General features: G+C 33.5%; 1 protein-coding gene across 1 annotated transcript; it reads right to left on the reverse strand.

Moving 5' to 3' along the window:
- Positions 1-3,899: 3,899 nt before the first annotated feature.
- Positions 3,900-19,185, reverse strand: LOC142338199 (uncharacterized). Its single transcript, XM_075387845.1, has 5 exons — positions 19,099-19,185; positions 13,710-13,824; positions 8,861-9,012; positions 7,771-7,901; positions 3,900-4,369 (listed from the first exon to the last, which is right to left on the reverse strand). The coding sequence occupies exons 1-5, from the start codon at positions 19,169-19,171 to the stop codon at positions 4,103-4,105; spliced, it is 738 nt and encodes a 245-aa protein (XP_075243960.1). The 5' UTR covers positions 19,172-19,185; the 3' UTR covers positions 3,900-4,102.
- Positions 19,186-19,500: the final 315 nt, after the last annotated feature.

Consider the following 19,500-nt stretch of genomic DNA (forward strand, 5'->3'; position numbering starts at 1 on the left):
CAAAAATATAACAAGGCGGCTTGGTAATGCGCGTTTGCACACGAAATTCCGACCCCGCTCATCCACATTTTTGGCATAAATGACTACCAATTGAGGAACAGATAAAAAAAACCATGAAAAATCAAGTAATTTTCAAGAAAAATGTGTATGAACAAAGATCGCCTCCATCGCAAATATTTCAAAGGAGTAAATAGAGCCGCATTAGACTCATGAAAACAGTCGTATCAAGAAAGCAAGTAAAAAGGAACAACATAATCAAACAACAATAACAACAAACATTAATTACATCCAAACTTTTGTCCATTAAAAAAAATTACTAACAAGCTCAAAATAGCGTCGGATGAAATTGAAGCTAAGCAAAATAATAAAATAACTTGCACTTCACTCAAAAATAAATGAGACCGCTTTATAAAATAGCTCGGTAACAATTAGACAAAAAAGAACAAAAAAGGCAGAGATAACAAAAATTGGCTCATATTCTTAAAAACAAATAATTTCAAAAAAAAGAAAACCATTAGATAGCAATTGAAAAAATCTAAATTGTTTACGACCACTTACGCCTCAATAGGAGGTCATTAAGACCTATCATCAATCAGTTTTTTCTGCGGTTACAAAAAGAACAACAAATAGAGTCAACAAATTCAATTAAAACTTGCGAGAAAATTCGGTCGAAGCGAAAAAGCCATATTTGGCCACACAAATTATGTTCAATTGAGACTTCCCGGAAGGCCCAAATTGTGCTATAAGCCCTCTCAATGATGAGAATAGGTGAGAAGTAGACCAAAAAAGAGAAAAAGGAAAATATAATCAACACTTTCGTTTTTTGTTTGAGTACATTTATTTTCAAACACATGGAAGCCAACAGCTACAAAATAAAATAATTACGTCTACAAAAAAAACGCTAAAACTATCCAAAAATCCAAAAATTAGTTTACTTTTTGTGCAAAAAAACCCGTGTCGAAGCCAGTAAGTTGATACCGAATTCATTGAAAAAAAACATTAGATATTGTATACTTGCACCTTCCCTCGACGAAAAAAAAAATATCATATTTGAACTGTAATTAATGAGACTAGTTAACAAATGGACAAAAAAGGAACAAAAATGGGAAGTTAAACGACGTTGAAACATTTTCTTTTCCTTTTTGAAAACAATTGTTTTTGAAGTCATGAAAGCCGTCAGCTATCCACTCAATGCAGGAAAAAAGCGCAATCATTCTTTCATGAAATGCCAATGAGCCTTCTTGTAATCCTGGTAGTTTTACACGATTGAAAGACAAATTAAAAACGACAGTTAGAAGCAATTGAAAAAAAAATCGATAAAATTCTTCGAAAAAGGGTTGTCAAAGCCGTTAAAACCAAAATCTGTGCCTTTCAAGACTTTTATATGTTCAATTGTGCCTTAATTCGAACGCGAATAGAATAATGTAACATCTGAACTGTCAATAATGTGATCAAGTGATTAAACGAGAAAAAAACGTAAAAAACATCCAATACCTTAAAATAAAAAAAAATGCGAAATCTAGTAGTATCAAAGACAGAAAACCATAACTTAACGCGTAAAACCACAAAAGATAAAAATTTAACTCATTAAAAAGAAGAAGAAAGGGAAGAGCATTTTTTTCTTGCTGACACCAAGCTACAAAATGACCAAATTGAGAGAAAGTTAAAGGCGAAAGTTCAATAAACCATTGTTTGTTTAAAAAGCAAACATTTTTAAAAGTCAAAATGGCCATAATGTTTCAAGTAAAGAAAATAGATGCATTAATTTGGAATTGTTTACGAAACCCTATAGACATATCAACAGTGAGCTTTGATGTGAATTATTCTGTTCTTTAATTGACATAAAAAAGCTCGAATTTAAAAAAAGACCGACTGATTACAATCCGAATTATTTTTCGATTGTAATAGTTCAAGATTCGAAAGATTCGACCAAAACCAAATTCGCACTTGCTGTTTGTCCATTTTGAACACTCAATTTTTTCAAATGCTTTAGATCTAGACAATTTGTTAGTTAAAAGATCAAAACTAAATGCTGCGTTTTTGATAATCATAGAGTAAAGTTAACAAAAAATGTTGAAACTTTGACTTTCGATGGAAATGGAAGTGTAAAACTAGCTCCCTTTGTAGTTTAGAAAAAATTGATTTGTTATTTCCAGGGTGATTACTTCCTGCAAATGTAATCAAAATGGACTAAAGAAGCATTTTTCCGGCAACTTTTGATGAAAAAGGCTGAGTTTTGAAAAATTTACCCAAAATTTTAGACACAGCAATTAAATCAAAATAGTTAACAATACTTTTCTCTCTCTAAAATTATAATCAACAGGACTATTGTTATAAATTTTTTCAATTTTAGCAAAATTCACGAGATTTTAAGCGAAATTCCGGAAAATGTAAATAAAAACATCGGAAATGCGTCTATTATTCAAACCTTGCAAACCTCGATAACTCCCTGTAAAACACGAAATTCGAAAAATCTTTTTAATTCTTTTTTCTACGCCAATTGCAAACCTCGATAACTCCCTATAAAACACGAAATTCGAAAAATCTTTTAAATTCTTTTTTCTACGCTGGAGTGGCTTTTTAATGATACCACTCATAACTCTGTACAATGAATATATCGATCGGCGAAAATTATCTGAAGAAAAAAAATCCATTTGAGTATATAGTTCCCCCCCCCCCTCAAGAGAGTTCGGAACAATTAACTTGTCTTGGCGGGAACTTTTAACGATAGAAAATAAATGTTACCTGAAATAAATGTTAAGGACTGAAAACAGCAATTGTACGCAGTTCCTAAATTGAGAAATCAAATGTAATCATCAATGTACGTTATGTACAAAAAAAAACAGATTTTATCATTACCGGGGTTCAAAAAGGTAACTTGAGCTGCTAAAGAAGGCGTTGACGGTGATAATTATTTAAGGAGAACACAATCAATTCAATTTGTCCTTTAGGAGGCCTTCAGAATCACCGTTTTTGATATTCATCGTTTTTGTTGGGTTAGTTGTACTAGTGTCTATTATAAGCCGTTATAGATGATGATAATTTTTGATATTACGCTCAAATGCAGGAAAATCCACTAATAGTCCTGAAACTTTCAGAAGATTTAAACTTGGTTCCCTCAGTTCCAGCAAACATAATGTTCAAGTCAATTGTCGGATTTCTCGTGCAAATTTTTTTCGTAAAAATTTTCATCTCGTAATAAAAAAATGGGTGTTGAGTTCTCCAAAGTTATACCTTGTAGAAAATGGCTTTCGTTGTTTTGTTTATTACTCGTGCTGAAGGAAAAACCTACTTCCAGTCAACGAGCGCATTCATTGCAGTCTGCTTTTTGATCTGTCTTTCTTCTTTGGAATTACCATAAGGAATGACTTTAAACCTATAAATTGTTTTATTTTCAGTCAGCAATTCTTCTTTTAGTTCTTTAATTTTCGAGATTTTGAATAAATTTTTTTTGTTATGTCTGGCTTATTAGGAACTAGATTTGTATTAGGAGTTAATGTTTAGAGCGTCTAGTTAAAGACGTAGGAAATCGGCGCTCTTTTTGCACAATTTTCCGTATTCAAAATTAAACGTGATCTTTTGACTTTTTATCCTTAAATTGTTGTAAATATTGAGTTTTTAATAAATACTCAATCTTGACAGGGTTTTTAGAAAAGTTGAGATAACCTGAAACAGAAACCTGAGATAAAGCATAAGATTTTTAAAAAGGTGCTGCATATTCCAGTCCAATCAGCTCGTTTCTTGCATTAATTTCTACAGTTGACACATTCCCACTCTCTTTCTAGTCTATTGACGGACTCTTCTTCCACTGTCTCACTGATGCTCGAGTTTTCTCAAGATTTATTTGATCTAATAATAACTTGTAACATAATTTTAACTTGTTGCAAAAGGGCTGAAAACACGTGAAATTCATTGAATATATGCAACCAGTGCATCGACATTTTAGCGCATTTAAGCGTTTTATAATGTTGGCTTTTGAAATAACTTTATTGAAAACTTCATATTATTCTTTTATTTTTTTCCTGTCATCAATATGCGCTGAAATTCGATTGTGGCGCTAACACTTCGACCCGGGAGGAGTTTTGTTTCTGTGTTTTGGAGTTCATCGATGTCCACTGCTTCCAGCCATATCAGCAAAAACCGGACATAATTCTGGTTTCTCTTTGCAGACCACGTTGTGTAGAAAATAGGCGAAGGTGAGTCTTTCCCTAATTGTCTTCCCATGAAAAACAGGAACGTTCGAGTCTCCTCCTAATGGAGGGAAGGCAAAGTCAGAGTTCAATTTCCGTTTCGCGGCAACCGTCAAGTCACCTTTTCCAAAACCAAGTTGAGTAATGACGTTGACACAGAATTGCTTGATCCAGATCGCCTAAAACTCAGTAGCCTAAAAATCTGTCCCAATAATAGCTGCTATCTAATCACGTTTTGTCTAAAATTGGCGATGGGAATGGCGTGGATTTTTCGAAAAAAAGAGCAAGAAGACATATTTAATTTTTGAAGATATCCCAGGTTGAGGTCCAGACCCAAATTGACTTCTGATCAGACCCAGTCGAGCGCACGCCCGTGTGTTCCCAGACCGAAATTACAGGGTCTTTTCGGAAGTTCGAGCGCACTACGGTCTGATCATGGTCTGGAGATGGTCTGATCAGAGGTCATTTTGGTCTGAAAAGTCTGATCATAGGCGGATTCGAGCGCACTTGGGTCTGATCAGAGGCAATTTCGAGCGCAATTGGGTCTGATCATAGGCAGATTCGAGCGCACTTTTGTCTGATCAGAGGCGACTTCGAGCGCAATTGGATCTGATCATAAATGTCTTCAAACGCAATTCGGTCTGATCAGGGACCATTTCGAGCGCATTATTTTTTTCATTTTTTTTGTTTTTTTACTGAAAGATGTTGGCTCTGCCAAGAGGCAGCCAAAAAGCAGTTTTCTGATCAGAGACTCATCTAAAGTCCGATAGCTCTGATCAGAAAAAAAGAGTCCAGCAGATAGCTGAGGCCGGTCCCCTATAGAAGAAATTTTGATCAACCGGAGACCACGACGTTTCTTATGGAAAGCTGTCTTAACTCATCCATTGAGTCAGAATTATAAACTAATCGGTACACTAAATAAAAGTTGTTCTCAACAGTTGGGTTTTGTTTTCTTTAGCAATACTTTTAAAATTGATTTTTCCTTAGATGAATTAAATACTGCAAACATCAGTTTTTATGAAATGAATATATTATAGCAAAATTAGGAGATTTTTTCATAAGTAAAATCTGTCTCTGATCAGACTATTTCGAGCGCACTTGAGTCTGATCAGAACCGGTTTGGAGCGCACTTCAGTCTGATCATAAATAGCTGCAAGCGCAACTGGGTCTGATCATAACTGCTTCGAGCGCAACTGGGTCTGACCATAACCTGTTCGAGCGCATTTGAGTCTGATCATAGTCTGATTAAGGTCTGGGCAATGCTCTGAATTTGAGTCTGGACCATGGTCTGAACATGGTCTGATCAGTACACCTTCGGTCTGAAAAGTCTGGTCAGAGACCTTCTGTGTCTGGAAAGTCTGATCAGAGGTCACTTGGGTCTGGAAAGTCTGATCAGGGTGAATTTCCGTCTGGAAATTCTGATCAGAGATAATTTCGGTCTGGAAAGTCTGATCAGAAGCAAATTTGGGTCTGGACCTCAACCTGGGATACTATAGATATCAAATTGGAAATTTTTGCTTTTTGGAATTTATATATTTTAATTTCTAATGCGCGCAATTTTGGTTCCTCGGAAACTTAAAGTTCAGTTACAACACACAGCCGTATTGTTTGCAGAAAAAATATGTATCATGCATCTTTTTGGCTTGATACTATAAAGTAAATAACTGGAGTTTTATTATCATCTGTAAAGACCTCACATATTGTTATACAGATAAAACGTGAATCCGATTACAAATTCTAACCCTATTGGAAACGAATGTGGCGGTATCAATAACAATGCGAACTAATTTCTTGTAATTTTCAAAAAAAATTTAGACCAATATTTATATGGAAAAAAATGACCACAACAATCCAGAAGACTTGGATAATGATCTTAATGGAAAAAAATGAATGCAATTACTGGCGAAACTCTGCTGATCCCAGCATTCAAATTTTTTCGATTTAGATTAGAACAAAGGGAAACACGGTTTACAAAATCAACCAAGAAAATATGTTTCCTCTAAGCAATTTTTTAGCAGGTTGAAAAATAGATTTGGTTCTATAATTATTTTGTTAAAACAACAGATAATTTTTGAGATTACAGTCGAATAAATTCAAAAAATTCTTGGAAATACAAAGAAAAAAGTGTTTTATAATGATCATTATTGTCGACCAATCAATTTAATAGCTTGAACCCGTGAAACTAATTAAAGCATCGAACTTTAAAAATCAGCTATTTGAAGGCAATTTGACAAAGCCTAAAGAAATCTGTCCCATCACGGAAAAAAAGGAATTCCAATCTTAGAAATACTTTATGTTATTTGTGCTCGATACTGCTTGCCTTCAATTTTTTTTATTCTTTCATGAAGTATCAGGAAAGACAATTTCACAAAGAAAAATAAATTCTGTATTTTTCTATTTCATCAAAATCTTTTTTAGCAAAAAACCTGGAAAAATTATTTCCGGTTAGATATTCGTATGTCCTCCGAGGCTCAACTAATTTTTCCATGAAGTAAGGCGAGAAAATAGGTTTCGCATTTTTTTCAACAACAAAAATAATTGAACCGAGACAGCAATCAGAATAGCTTTAAATTGCAGCTAAAAAGTTTCAGATTTCACAGAAAAGTCTTAAAAGTATGTAAACACTACCAGCTAACTGCTAAAATGAACCTGACTATAGTTTTAGATAAAAAGATAGGTATTGCTATGCTTGAGTGCATTGCTTCATTATTATTTGATATGAAGAGTTTCAAATATTTTGTATCGTTTTCAATTAAAAGTGATTCCAGTCAAAAAAAATGAAACAACAGCTGCCTCGTGAATTTGTGCAGACTGTTTGCAAAATTTTGTACGACTTGCAATCAAATTGAGTGAACAAATGCGTTGGCGTGCACAACGCATTCAGTGCTATCTGCATTTTTTGGATTGTCAAACAATGCCGATAAAACGTCGACCTAAGGAATATTTACTGTGTTAATTTTGGCGATTATTGTCGGAAAAAATTGACTTTTTGTTCTTTTTTAGCAGGTTCTTGGGTAAAATAAAAACTAATTTAAGAAATAAGATGAACAACATGAAAAGAAAATAAAGTTTTTGCTGTAAAGCGCGCGCTTCCTTCAGCGATGAATGCTGTGAAAGTGGGCACTTTTGTAAGATTTTTGCGTTCTTAGTGTTTTTTATAAGATTTGGGAACTTTAGCGGTGAAATTTTTATTTTCACTGCATTAACCTGACTTCTTACTAAAAGAACCGCCATATAAGGGTTCGAACGTGGAGCTTCATCTGTGTGAGCTACTTCTTCGTCCCCTTCGCCAACTGTCACTTATTTTTAGGCTACTTCTTCTCATCTTAAGTCAGATTCACTCCACTGAAGGGAAATTATATTCGTTGAATTTTTGTGAGAATTGCGATTTTAGCGGTGAAATTCTTATTTTCACCACTTTCACCGCATTCACTGCTAAAAACCGCAATATTTGTAAATTTACAATTTGTAAATTTCTTAGCAAAAAAAAATTTAAGTTGACATCTCGACCAGGGTTGATATCTCGACCAGGGTGATCAATTTTTGATACAAATGATTATTGTTAAGATTCTCGATATACCTTGATAAAGACCAATTCTTTTTCTTGGATAATCTGGTATCCGAAGATCTTGTTGTAATATTCATCTGGTGACAAACCATTCCGCTGTCCGTACTTGACATACGTTGCTACTTGGTGTGTGCAGCAGCCATCTACAGAAAAAAAAACTGATTTTTTTGTGTGTTGAAACTACTTAAACTCTGAAGCTACTATTTTTGATTCTAAATTGATCATCGTGATCTTCTCAAATTTTATTTTAAAAATCTGTTGCGCAAAGCGTAGATTGATTAAGTCATCGGTTGTCATAGTAAGAGAAGTACTGGGCCCTCAGTCATGATTTTCAGCTCTTGCAGTGTTTTAAAATCTGATATTCTTCAGTTAGAAGAATGCCAGATACCCGTTTTTATGCCGCAACAAGACTAGATTTTACAACACCGCTCAACAAGGTAACCGGCACTCAGTTGCAAGATTTTGCACAGATCTTGTGTGTGTGTGTGTGTGTGTGGGGGGGGGGGGGTAATCAGAATGTGTTTCGGAGCGATAGTCCGAAAAACTTTGGCAATTAGATGTTTCTATCTAATATTTATAATTGCACTGGTCATTTTTCGCCATGCTAGTTAAGGGGGTTCCAAAGTGTCAGCAATGAAAGAGAACTTGATTGAATGAGAGTTACGGATTACTTTTTGAGGATTCAAACAACAATTATTCTCAGATTAGCTGTTGATTCAATCTGGGCTCTTTAAAGATTTGGTATGCAAATTATGTCTTAAATATTTAATAATAAATCATGATGTCGGTTATTTGAAAAAATTTGGCACAGAAAGATAGGGACAAAAGATTGGTCTGCTAAAACAGATATATTCTGTCACATAAAGTTGAAATAAACGAACGTTCAAAAACGGCAAAAACAGGCAATTGAGCATCAAATTGGTCATTTGATTGTCAACGTTTTATTCCGTTAAACTTCCGTTAAGCGTTAAACTTTGACCTTCGAAATTTGTCCAGCGGCTTTTGAAACGTTCGCTTTTTTCAACTTTATTGAACACGCTATATTTGCTAAGTTGTATAGAAATAAGCGAAATGAGCGGTAGAAAAAAATGAACATACTTACCATTCTTTTGGTCTTGCGGCTTAAAAGAGTACCAGTTGATGACCTTGAAGAACTTAAGAGCAATATGATGAAAAAAATCAGTGTCGTTCTCTAGAGCTTTTCTGTCACTCAGCTTTGCAGTAATTGTGTACCCCATCAAACAGAAGTACGAACTAAACAAAATCAAAGTTTATTTCTTAATACGTTCAAATCAAATTTCATATATCAAACCATGACTAAACTTTGATAAATTTTTTGACAAAAAAATTGTTGGTTGGCCATTTTGATAAGTGGAACCTGCTCACATTAAAATCTATGAACTGCTATCAAACACTCTGTAATTCTTCTCTGAAGTTCTCATTTTGTTTTGGAAATCTTGGATATGCGGTGCTCTCTCGTACAGTCAATGTATTACATATAAACCCACAAAATCGTCTACTTGCGATAGTACTCCCCAAGTCGAGGTGTGCGTTAATGATCAGACAATTAAAAACGCACAGGGGGGGGGGGGGGAGTGCGTTTTTGATTACATGGACGAGCGTCATAATAAAGTCTGCCTACATGAACGAGCTTCCTAGTCAAAGTCTGCCTAAATTCTGATCATTAACGAGCTAAAGTCTGATCATTAACGAGCTAAAGTCTGATCATTAACGAGCTAAAGTCATCATTAACGAGCTAAAATCAATACTATTTACAGACGAAATTGGTCAAAGCAATACTTTTCTGATATAGAGCATCTTGCAGAGCAAATGAAAAAACTGAGACTACCAAAAGGAAAATAGCGGCTACTACAATGTATGAACCCGAAATATGACCAGTCTTTATTTCTCATAGTATTGTGATTATATTGAGAATTTGAGGCAGCTGATATAGACAAAAAGAAGATTAACAGTTGCTACTGTTTCAAGTTAGATAACACCTCAAGAGTAATTAGTTGGTCAGTAAATTAAAAAAAACGAGTTCCTACATGCACGTTTGCGGTAGTACAAACAACTAAAACAGTGATTCTTCTAGGCGTGCTGTCATCGATTAGGAAAAATAGACTAACTGTCATTGGTTTGAAAAACTCTGATGCTCGTCATTTTTTATGGTTACATTTACATTTTTCAACCATATCTACCTTGATGGACAATTGAATTTAAAACACTGAGCACGTAGTAAGTTGGCTTGGGCCAAAAAAACAGTTCTATGTTATATTTGTGCTTAAGGTCTTCACAACTGTTCTAAGAAACATGGCACAATTGCCTAGTGGAATCGTATGTGATCCACAAGCACATGAGCGGGAGCTGAATCCCTCGCTTCTATGAGGTTGTCTATATGAATATGAATACTAGGGAAAAACATTCTTGGTAACCGTACACAGAACAAAAGTTCTGAGCATGGTCTTGCAATGACTCGTAAGAGTCATATACGATCTTTGCATGACTAGTAAGAACCATATATGACCATTCTATGGTTGCTAAGATTCATAAAATAAGATTTTCTTCTATTCAAATAGTTTTTCCTAGCCACTTGTGGGGGGAGGAACTATATACTCAAATGGGTTTTTTTGTTCAGTCCATTTTGGCCGATCGATATATTCATCGTAGAAAAATGTGAGTGATATCATTGAAAAGCTGTTCCAGCGTAGAATTCAAAATTAAAATTTTTTTTGAATTTCGTTTATTTCGAGGAGTTATCGAGGATTGAAGTTTTGTATGAACACGGGATATTTGTCATAATTTTGTTCACTTTTAGTGTAACTTTTCTTCAAATTGAGGTATTTTCTATAAAAAAGTATTTCAAATTTACATTCCATGCCACAAAATGAATCAATTGTGTGCTCCTAGCAGACTGAAGGCAATTAAAAAGACTAGTTCTGGTCTCATAGGGAAGTTTACTATCAAAAAATTTCAAATTCTGTTTGAGAGCACTTTTTAGAAAACTTCGCAGTTTTTTTTTGTTTTTTAAGTCACCTAGAGACTAGTCACTTTTCATATCGAGGTTCCGTTAACGACAAACCTTTTTTGTAGTCAAATGAATCCCAATGAACAAAAAAATTCGTTTACAAGGAATTGCTCATGTTTTTTTGGCTTCGACACTGAGTTTTTAAAATTATACGTAATTTTTGTAATTTCTGTATTATTTGTAATCTTTTTGAGGATTGACTATTTTTTGGAGTCCCATGGCATGAACTCATTGACTAAAGGTGCAATATGTTCCGTAATGAGCATTAAGTGAACATATCTAGCGCTTTGAGTGGACAGCAATTAGGCTGTTAAGACTTTAAGAATAATTTTTAGAATTTTTTTTTTATTATTAACCAATCATAAACTTATTTTTGTGGCCTGCAAGTCAATCTCAGTAATGACATGACCCTCTTCTTTTCTGCAACCAAATTTTATCTGGTTAGCGGTTTTATCTAATAACTATTGGATATATGACTTCAATGACACAAGATTTTATTATTTTTTTAATTTTTGTGGTTATTCTTGTTTTATTAGTTACTTTTGAACTCATATCACATTATCCAAATATTGATAGCTCCCACTGTCTTAAAAAAAGTTCACGGGATCACCGATAAAGTTTTCAGCGAAAAGCTCATGATTTAAATGGCTTCGACACTTTCTTCTCGCACTTTTCTACTGAATTTTTGGTTTTTGCCTGTCTTTGTTATTGTTTTCATTGTCATAAGACTTATTGTGATGCTTTTTTGATTAATTGTGCATGACAAATGTCTTTTCATACCATTGGGGCATATCAGAGTGTATTTATTGACTTCCGTTGAAAGCTATTGAATTCAATGGCTGTTAATTCCTTAAAAATAATATTTCAAAAAATTTTTTTAAACATTAGCCAATCTTAAACTTTTTTAGTGAATTGTTAGTCAGTCTCAGTATGGAGAGGAACCCCTTCTTTTCTACTGCATACACAATTATTCTGGTTTCCGGTTTTATCGTCTACGTAATAGTTTTAAGACCTCAATGCCAAGGGTTTTCATAATTTTTTTTTAATTTTTGGATACTTTTTCTTATTTTTAGTTCCTTTTGAAATCTTATCACATTATCCTAATAGTGATAGTTCCCATTGGTTTAGGGAAGACGTTCAATCGATCATTGCTTCGACACGGTTTTGCTTGTATTTGTTGTTGTTTTCATAGTTAATAACGTGTTGTAATTGTGTATTGACGAAATAGGAATGGCAAACAACCTTGTCGTCCGATCAATTTAGCGTATTTAATAGCTTCCGTTGAAAACTATTGAATATTATAGCTTTGATACTACGAGTTTTCTCAAAGATTTCGTGGTTCTAATGTATTTGTTCATATTTGGTGATTTTTTGAAGTTAAATTGTTAAAAAAGAGGAATCCCATTGCTGTTAAAAAATTATTGGAAACTAGAAAAGTTTTTATTAAAAAGTTCATTTTTAATGCCTTCGACACTTTAATGCCTTCTGGCTCAATTGTTTTCTTGAATTTGCCGGTTTTTCTTGTTTTTTTGTTCTTTAGGTAGCCGTAAATTGCTGACCGGTCACATAAGCTTATAATTGAAGTTTAAATGAATGATGTTACCCAAAGCACTCAGTTTATAGAGAATAGTCTTAAAGTTTATGATACATATTTTCAGTTTTTTTTCAGACGTTTCAGTTTTTGTTGTTTTTTTCATCAACTTGTTACTTATTTTCATCATTGAGAGGTCCCGTCCAATTTCTTGTATTTCAATAAATAACCAATCAACTGATATCATTTGTCACTGATGTTTTGTTTTTTGGACAGTACGCGTTTTGTAAACGTTTTTTGAGTGGTCAATTTTTGTGTTTCTGTTTCTCTTCAACACAATAGTGTAATAACAGATCCCAATTGGTTTCAAATGTGACCCAAGTAAATTTGTTTAATCTCTCAGTATAAATCTGTCAGCTGAATTAGTAAGATTAACAATTGAAATAAAGATACACAATATTCAGATAAAAGCTAATAAATGATTTTAATGGTAGCAATAGTTTGTGTCTTTGCAAATCGTTTGTAAATGTTTGAGTTTTTCTGCATCTTTAGTCTGTTTCTATGGCTTAGTTTAACCAAAGACATGTCCTTTTGGTTTCGTAATATCTTTTTAGTATTTTGTCAAGGATTATTTAGTTAAAAGCTAATGCTTTTTGAGACTTTTGAAAATTCTTGGTTTAAAAAATATTGATTAATTTTTGAGTTTCGCCTCATTGTTCGTTCTCTTTGTCGACTTCTACCTAGTCTCATTAAGAATGGTTTCCATCTACTATAAGCTAGGAAAAAGTAAAATTGTATATTTAAGGTTTTATCTGACTGCATTTTGACATTGTTACTAGGTGCTTTTAAATTTTGATATTGAGTTTTTGGCGTGAAAGTTTTGTTTTTGCTAATTTTGTTGTTTTGTTTTTTTCTCGAAGTCCTTTAACGGCAGATCACGTTGGCGCTGTAATGAGGCATGGCATTATGTAATTCGAATAGTGGTAAGATTGTGTAACGATTGTTTTAAACTCAAATAATTATTTTTTTATATCGTCATTTGTTTGACAATTAAATAAAGAATGTTGTTGATAAGCTCGGGTCGGAACATCATGTGCGATTGCACATTAACGAGCCTCCGTGTTTTCTTTATAATTGGTGCCTAAAATTTCCTTTACACTAGAAAATAAATATCATATTTTAAATATATAAGCACAAAAAAGTTTTGACAATTTTCATGTTCCTTTTAAAATTTCTATGATCTTTTTATGTTTACTGAGAAACAATTTATGATCTTATTATGTTTTCTTAGATTTCATGCAATCATATACGACTTAGTATGATAACCAACATTGTTTTATTTTGCTCAACCGGGGTCCATTACACTGATATACAAATAAAAAGATCTCTTACCTTCTTTGAATGCATTTCTGTCCTAATTCGTCTTCCCTGTATGGCAACAGAAAGTCAATTGACTCCCGATGGTGTCCCACGGATTTTGATGCACTCGAACCGACTATATTTTCATCTGAAAAATGAACGCATTCATGTTCTTCATTTCATCCCCTGTAGCATTACCTGTAGATACTTTTTGGAAACTGATTTGTAGAAAAACTGATAAATACCCCTTTTGAAAATTTTTGAAAAAATTATCATCATATCAAAGTCTCGCTATAGTGCTAAATCCGTGGACGATACGATTACAGGGTTTGAATCAGAACTTTTCCACTCGGTTTCAAGCTTTCTTCGCACCAATCCGTACATAAGCTGAAGTGTTTTGCGATCATAAAAGATCATAAGATTCTGGTCGTATGCAAAAATCATAGCAAACAAACTGTGACCACATGACGTCATCAAGAAATGTTAAATTTTTGTAAAGGAAAATGTGAAACTATTTGTTTTCGAATTTTTATACAAATTGCGCACAAATTAACACATAAGAAAACATCAAAATGTTTAAGACTTCTCAAGTGAAGCCGCTCAGTTCTTCTCAAAAATATTATGATTCAGGATCAATTTTTGGATCAACAGACATAACCAAACATAAACAAGTTTTAGGAACAAACAGACAAAAACAAAGCAAAAAAAATTTAACCTCTGAAGTTCTTGCTAGGAATAATACGGAAACTTAAAAAAAAACTTATTGCCAAAAACAGGTCAAAAACAATTTGATTGAAACAAAAAGCGTCTGACGGAATCTTCTCTAAAGCTATTAGCAGCTGACTTAACGAGCTCCTCAACATAGATTTTGAATTGCAATATTGAATTCTGTTATAAAAGACATCAGGCCGCAGAGATTTACCCAGATCGTCAGGCGCAAATTTACCCGATCTGCGTTTCCCTTGTTCATTCTGTCTATGTTATACATTGAAAGTGCAACAATTTTGCGAAAAAAATACTTTAGCAAAAACAAGCATAATTAAAGGGAATTGAGCAACACGTATTTGCAAAAGTTTCCAAAATTTTAACGCGTTTTTGAGATACAATCTTTGCTTCCTATTTTTCGCGCAATACGGATCACGAAACTGCTCGACTTATAAAGTTATTTTTCGCACGTAATGTAGCTCTACTTTGCCCTGATTGCATCTAGTTTTACCACTGAATTCATCTATAATCCACAATTAGGCCTAATTTATTTCGCGTTTTTTAGTTGATAGCAATTAAGTGATTTAAAAAAATTACAGGTTATTATTATACTATATATAGCTTAAATTTATCTCAAAGTTTTTATTCTATGAGTGACTAGGTCGTGAAATGGAATTGACATCACCAAAAGCCTTTTTTGGGTTTTTTTAAAACAAATTTTGACAAAAAAACTGATTTCTGAAATTTAACTTTTTTCAGGGTAAAGAAAACTTAAAATAGCATTAGTTGATATTCTTGATCGTCACTATTTCTTCAAGGTTTTTCAGGCATATTTGTATTCAAGGACCATTGTTTTGAGATAACTTTTTTAATTTGGACAAATATATTAATTTCTGAAAATTCCCTCGGTTTCAAATTTTTCTTCTTTTATTGCTCTATGGTTGAATTGGCTTTTTAATCAAAAAAGCTATCTTTTAGGTATTTTTTTCTACCTACAAAGCAAAGGTTTGTCTTCAAGCAAAATATTGTCTTTTCTTATTTGTCCATATGAAGATAATAGTAGAAAAAGGAAATTTTGGTTAAAAATCACAGGTGAATTGATTACTGTTTTTTTCTTGCTAAATTCTAGTAAATGAGTGATTTGAAATTGAGTTAAATTGAGTTTGCTTATTTTTTTTGCGTCAATTTATAGGTTTACAGGTATCCAGCTTTTGTTTTCTGCAAAATACTTCAGTTCTGCATCTGTTCTAGATGTCTTTTATTTTTTTCTGAAAAATCAATCCAGTGCTCGACAATTTTTGTGTCTCTTTTATAGATTTACAGGGTATATTAATTTTCGAGTCTTTATTTTAATGAACTTTTTTACAGGTTTATAGGTGCCTAATAGTTTTTTTTGTCTATTTACAGGTTTACTGGTGTCTAGTAATTTTTTCTGGAAAAATTCACAATTCTGGTCTTTCTCTCTCGCTCTCTCTCTCTCTCTCTCTCTCTCTCTCTCTCTCTCTCTCTCTCTCTCTTCTCTCTCTCTATCTCTCTCTATCTATCTATCTATCTATCTATCTATCTATCTATCTATCTATCTATCTATCTATCTATCTATCTGTCTATCTATCTATCTATCTATCTCTAAATCTATCTGTATAAATATCTCTCGTAAAGATCATTTTCAGAATCAGAAAAAGAATTCATATCACATATAAAATGACTCCGACCAAAAAACAAAAAAAAATCTAAATATATATATTTTGTCACGTCATTAATTCACATCTTTAAATCACTTTAAAAAGTTCAAATAAATTTTGCATGTTTTATCAACAAAGCTTAAATTACTTTTGCTTGCTCAAATGCACGCTTTTAATTAGGCTCAATGGGAAATTAGAGATATTTTTTGGGAAAAACAGATACCTAAAATGAGCGGAAACGTGCTACAAGACTTGTTGCCTATTTTACTTTTTTAAAGTATCTCAATTTTGCAAAAAATGTCGTGAACTCTTTTGCAAAAATAAGATAAAAAGCTTGTCTCCTAATTTCGTTCATTTTTGCAGCTATTTTTCGCGTGACTTTTACTAAGCCGGAAATTTTGTGGTACACCTCTGCCTCGTAATGAATGTATCTTTGTCGGAAATTTGCCTCACAATAGCTACAATGTATTTATTTAGAACATTACAGAGACTATAGTGTCTGTTGACAAGAGAATTATTTCTCTGTTTAGTGAGCAAAAATTGAGTTTTGAAGTGGCCTGTTCTTGAATTGGTTAGCTACTCATTTGCAATTTTGAGGAACGAAGCGTTAAAAAATTGATTGGATGTACTTTAAGTAACTCTGCAAAGTGTTTTAATAATTTGAACGTCAATAGTTATCGAGCACTATTTTTATGGAGCATAATGTATGTTTGAGGCAAAGTTTTTCCATAATTTGTGTTTTAATTATGAAAGTAACATTTTTTCATTTTGAACAGGGTGCTTTCTAACTGTTGCATAGCTTTTATTTGCTTTACCTTTTGATAATTTCCTAAAAGGTATTTTTGCTGGTTCTTTTTCATTTTGAAGAGTTAAAACTGAATCTCTTCCTGTAAAGGCTGTTTATACTGATAGACATCAGCTGTGAAGGAGTTTACTCTGCCGAAAAAAATATTAAGTAAGTGCTTTAAAACTTGGATTCAGCATGACAATTATTGACGGATACATCAAGGTACTTAATCTGATCAACTATATTAATGGTTTCACGGTCAATTCGGATGTCCTGATTTCATATTGATAAAACTCAGAATTGATTGCTTGACGTTTCCTATTATTCAGCTTATTTTCTCCCGTACAAGTTGACTTCAAATACAGTTTTCCAACTATCTCATTTTCATTTTTTCCATAAATTTTTCTGATTTCGTCACAAAAGTTTTGATTTTGCAAAAATGCCGTTGTTTGGTGGATCATTTACGTATAGTAGGAACAAAAAGACCAAGAACAGCGCCTCGCGGAAATTATAAAACCCCTGCTTTTTTGGTGTTCAATTTTGTCAATCACTCAAAAATGAGCTGATTAGTTTATTATCGCTAACTCTTAAACACGGCGCATCTCCTTTTGATGCAAATTTTGGTGCCGGGGTCGAGGTTATTGGGTAAATTTTTGTAAACTTAAAGATCATTTTTCTGCTAATAATAATCAATAGTGAAAAAAACATTGGACTGACAGTCTGAGGAAAACTCAAAAGTACAAAAATTTTGATATTTAGTTAAAAACGATACTTTTCTAAAAAATTCTGAGAAACAGGTTTCAGATAACAGTGAATGTTTTATAAAAAGCAGACGAAAAGTGAAACTTCTCAGAAAAAAACACGGATTGGATTACTGCAAAAAAACTTGAGTCAGTTCTTTTCCAGGGTCTGTGAAAATTTGTCACCACTGAATCTTGAAAAATGAGTTCAATCGCCGAAAGTGTTCTAAGGATCTCAGACATTATAGAGAAAAACTTTGCTGTTGCATTTTATGTCACTACAACCTGGTAGCCACTATAAATTAGATAGACAAGTTTGATCAAGCCAATATCTTGCCAAGATCAGAGAAACCGTGTTGTGGATCGAAACAAATGCACAAAGATATAAGTTATTGCGCAACTGCAATGCAGCCAAATATAGTTTTGCTTGATTTTGGCTCCACTTTTAGCGGATAAGTTGGCCCTTAAAGAAAGTCAGATGACTTGGAAGCGGGGATTTAGGTTTCAATTTTGATCCAATAATGGCCAACCGAAACGGTTTCATATAAATTTGAAGCTTTTCTTGCACTCTTTGAACAAAAAATTGCTTTGTTGCGATCTAAATAGGGCCTGGAATGAGCAGGAATCAAATTTTTGAAACAACCGATTGTGGTGCAAAGGACAATAAAAGAAACTCCGACCTGAAGAAAAGAAACTCCGACCTGAAGATAAGAAGTTCCAACCTGAAGAAACTCTTGGCATGAGTCGAGGTTTGGTCAAAAGATGATGTAAGATTAGCGGTTAATAGCGGTGAAAAAAAAAACTTTTTTATCGGAAAGCACCTGTATCTTTTAGCGTTGAATGCCGTGAATTTTTGTAAGATTTGCGGTTTTTTTCACCGCATTCACCGTACTTCTGACAAAAAGAAACTTCCGCGCAAGGGTTCGAACCTCTCACCTCATTCATGTCCACAACTTCTTATTCCACTACTCCATCTGTCACTAACGTCAATGCTATTTCCTGTGAATTTAAGATTAGCGTTGAAATTAGCGGTGAATATTCGTAAGATTTGCAGCTTCAGCGGTGAAAAAATTTTTTTTTTCACCGCATCCTGGTAGCGCCGAAAATTTTTTTTCACCGCATTTTTCTGGTAGCGGTGAAAAATTTTCTTTCACCGCTTAAGCGGTTTTTAGGGCTGAAATCTTAATTTCACCGCAAAAGCAGTGAATAAAAATTTTTTGGTCTTTCCCTTTTTAGGTCCCCCCCTAGCTTAGAGGTCAGATAACCTATAGCCCCCCCATCATGGTAATAATACCATAATGGGGGGCTATAACTTCTTTCATGGGGTGGCTATAAAAAGGAAAGACCCAAATTTTTCACAGCTTAAAATTTTTTTTCACTGCATTCATTACATTAGGCGCAAATCTTACACTTTTTTATTAAAGTTCACCGCAAATCTTACATCTTTTAGCGGATTTTAGCGGTAACACCTCCACCCGGTGAGCATCGTGAGGAAAACAAAAACTTACTGTATATCAAAGCAAATAAGAAGACTGCCACTAAGGTTTCTCTCAGCCTGTGAAGTTGAACTGTACCGTCCATTGCTATTTTGTTATTTTATGAACAGCTTTCATTAATAAGACAACTGAAGTAAATATCATTGCACTAAAGTTAACCTCGACTTTGATTAATCAATGCATTTCTGTTTACAATCAAAAACAAGCAGCCTAACCAAAAATAAATTGAAAGCTCAATTTTGATCTGGTGCGTTATGAATTTCACTGAATGCTTTTTGGAACCAATTTGTAGAAAAAAAAACTGAATAATCGACACGTTTACCCTGTTCTGATTTTTTTTTGTTTTTCTTTCCGCCCCAATCTATATTCTTTCATCTTTCTGTATTTATTATTTCTCAGGTCGAGGTGTGCGGT

This window comes from Convolutriloba macropyga, chromosome 4, assembly GCF_964194025.1.
Source record: "Convolutriloba macropyga chromosome 4, txConMacr16.3, whole genome shotgun sequence".
NCBI classification, from domain to species: domain Eukaryota; kingdom Metazoa; phylum Xenacoelomorpha; order Acoela; family Convolutidae; genus Convolutriloba; species Convolutriloba macropyga.

Bases quoted from the DNA above. Each gene is read 5' to 3' on its own strand.
- LOC142338199 (XM_075387845.1), bottom strand. From the start codon at position 19,171: ATGGACGGTACAGTTCAACTTCACAGGCTGAGAGAAACCTTAGTGGCA. The intron at 13,825-19,098 runs GTAAGTTTTTGT...TTCATTTTTCAG, and splicing joins CTTATTTGCTTTGATATACA to ATGAAAATATAGTCGGTTCG. The intron at 7,902-8,860 runs GTAAGTATGTTC...TTTTTTCTGTAG, and splicing joins GCCGCAAGACCAAAAGAATG to ATGGCTGCTGCACACACCAA.